The sequence below is a fragment of the Fulmarus glacialis genome, unplaced genomic scaffold, assembly GCF_000690835.1.
Source record: "Fulmarus glacialis isolate BGI_N327 unplaced genomic scaffold, ASM69083v1 scaffold21938, whole genome shotgun sequence".
Lineage (NCBI taxonomy): Eukaryota > Metazoa > Chordata > Aves > Procellariiformes > Procellariidae > Fulmarus > Fulmarus glacialis.
In genome coordinates, this window is record NW_009226622.1 from 7535 (window position 1) to 8017 (window position 483).

Here is a 483-nt window from a genome sequence, read left to right on the forward strand (position 1 = left end):
CCTCCACAACCTCTACGGGCTGATGGAAGCCAAAGCCACAGCGAGGTACCAGAGCGTCCCACTTCCCGCTGGCCTGGGGATGGGGTGGGACGAAATCCTCTGTAGGAAAAGGACAAGGATTTGAGTGCCCGACCCAAAGGGGAGATCCTCTGGCTGCTCACAGGCTCCAGGATGGGAACAACCCAGCAGAGGAGGGGAGCCAGCGCTGCTCCGGGAGGGATGGGTGGATGAGGCCAGTCCTGGCGCTGAACCTTCCCCGGACCGCTTGGGGCGACCCTCCGGCACTGCAGGGCTGTGGTGGGGCCGGACCTCTCCCTCCACTTTTGAGGGATAAGGTGAACTCCTGGTGGGCTGCTCTCACCTCCTGCCCTGGCTCTCCCCGTTGTCTTCCAGCGCATTGATCCAGATCCGGGGGAAGCGCCCCTTCGTCATCTCCCGCTCCACCTTCCCCAGCCAGGGCCGGTACTCGGGGCACTGGCTGGG

General features: G+C 64.6%; 1 protein-coding gene across 1 annotated transcript in view; it reads left to right on the top strand.

Annotated features, from left to right (window-relative positions):
- The window catches only part of GAA (glucosidase, alpha; acid), a gene marked incomplete at its 5' end in the record, with an annotated part of 9423 nt that overhangs the window by 6958 nt on the left and 1982 nt on the right, over nt 1-483 (top strand). Inside the window, 2 exons of the mRNA XM_009582867.1 lie at nt 3-45; nt 394-478. Coding sequence (XP_009581162.1) covers nt 3-45; nt 394-478 — 128 coding nt within the window. The remainder of the gene's footprint in view (nt 1-2; nt 46-393; nt 479-483) is intronic.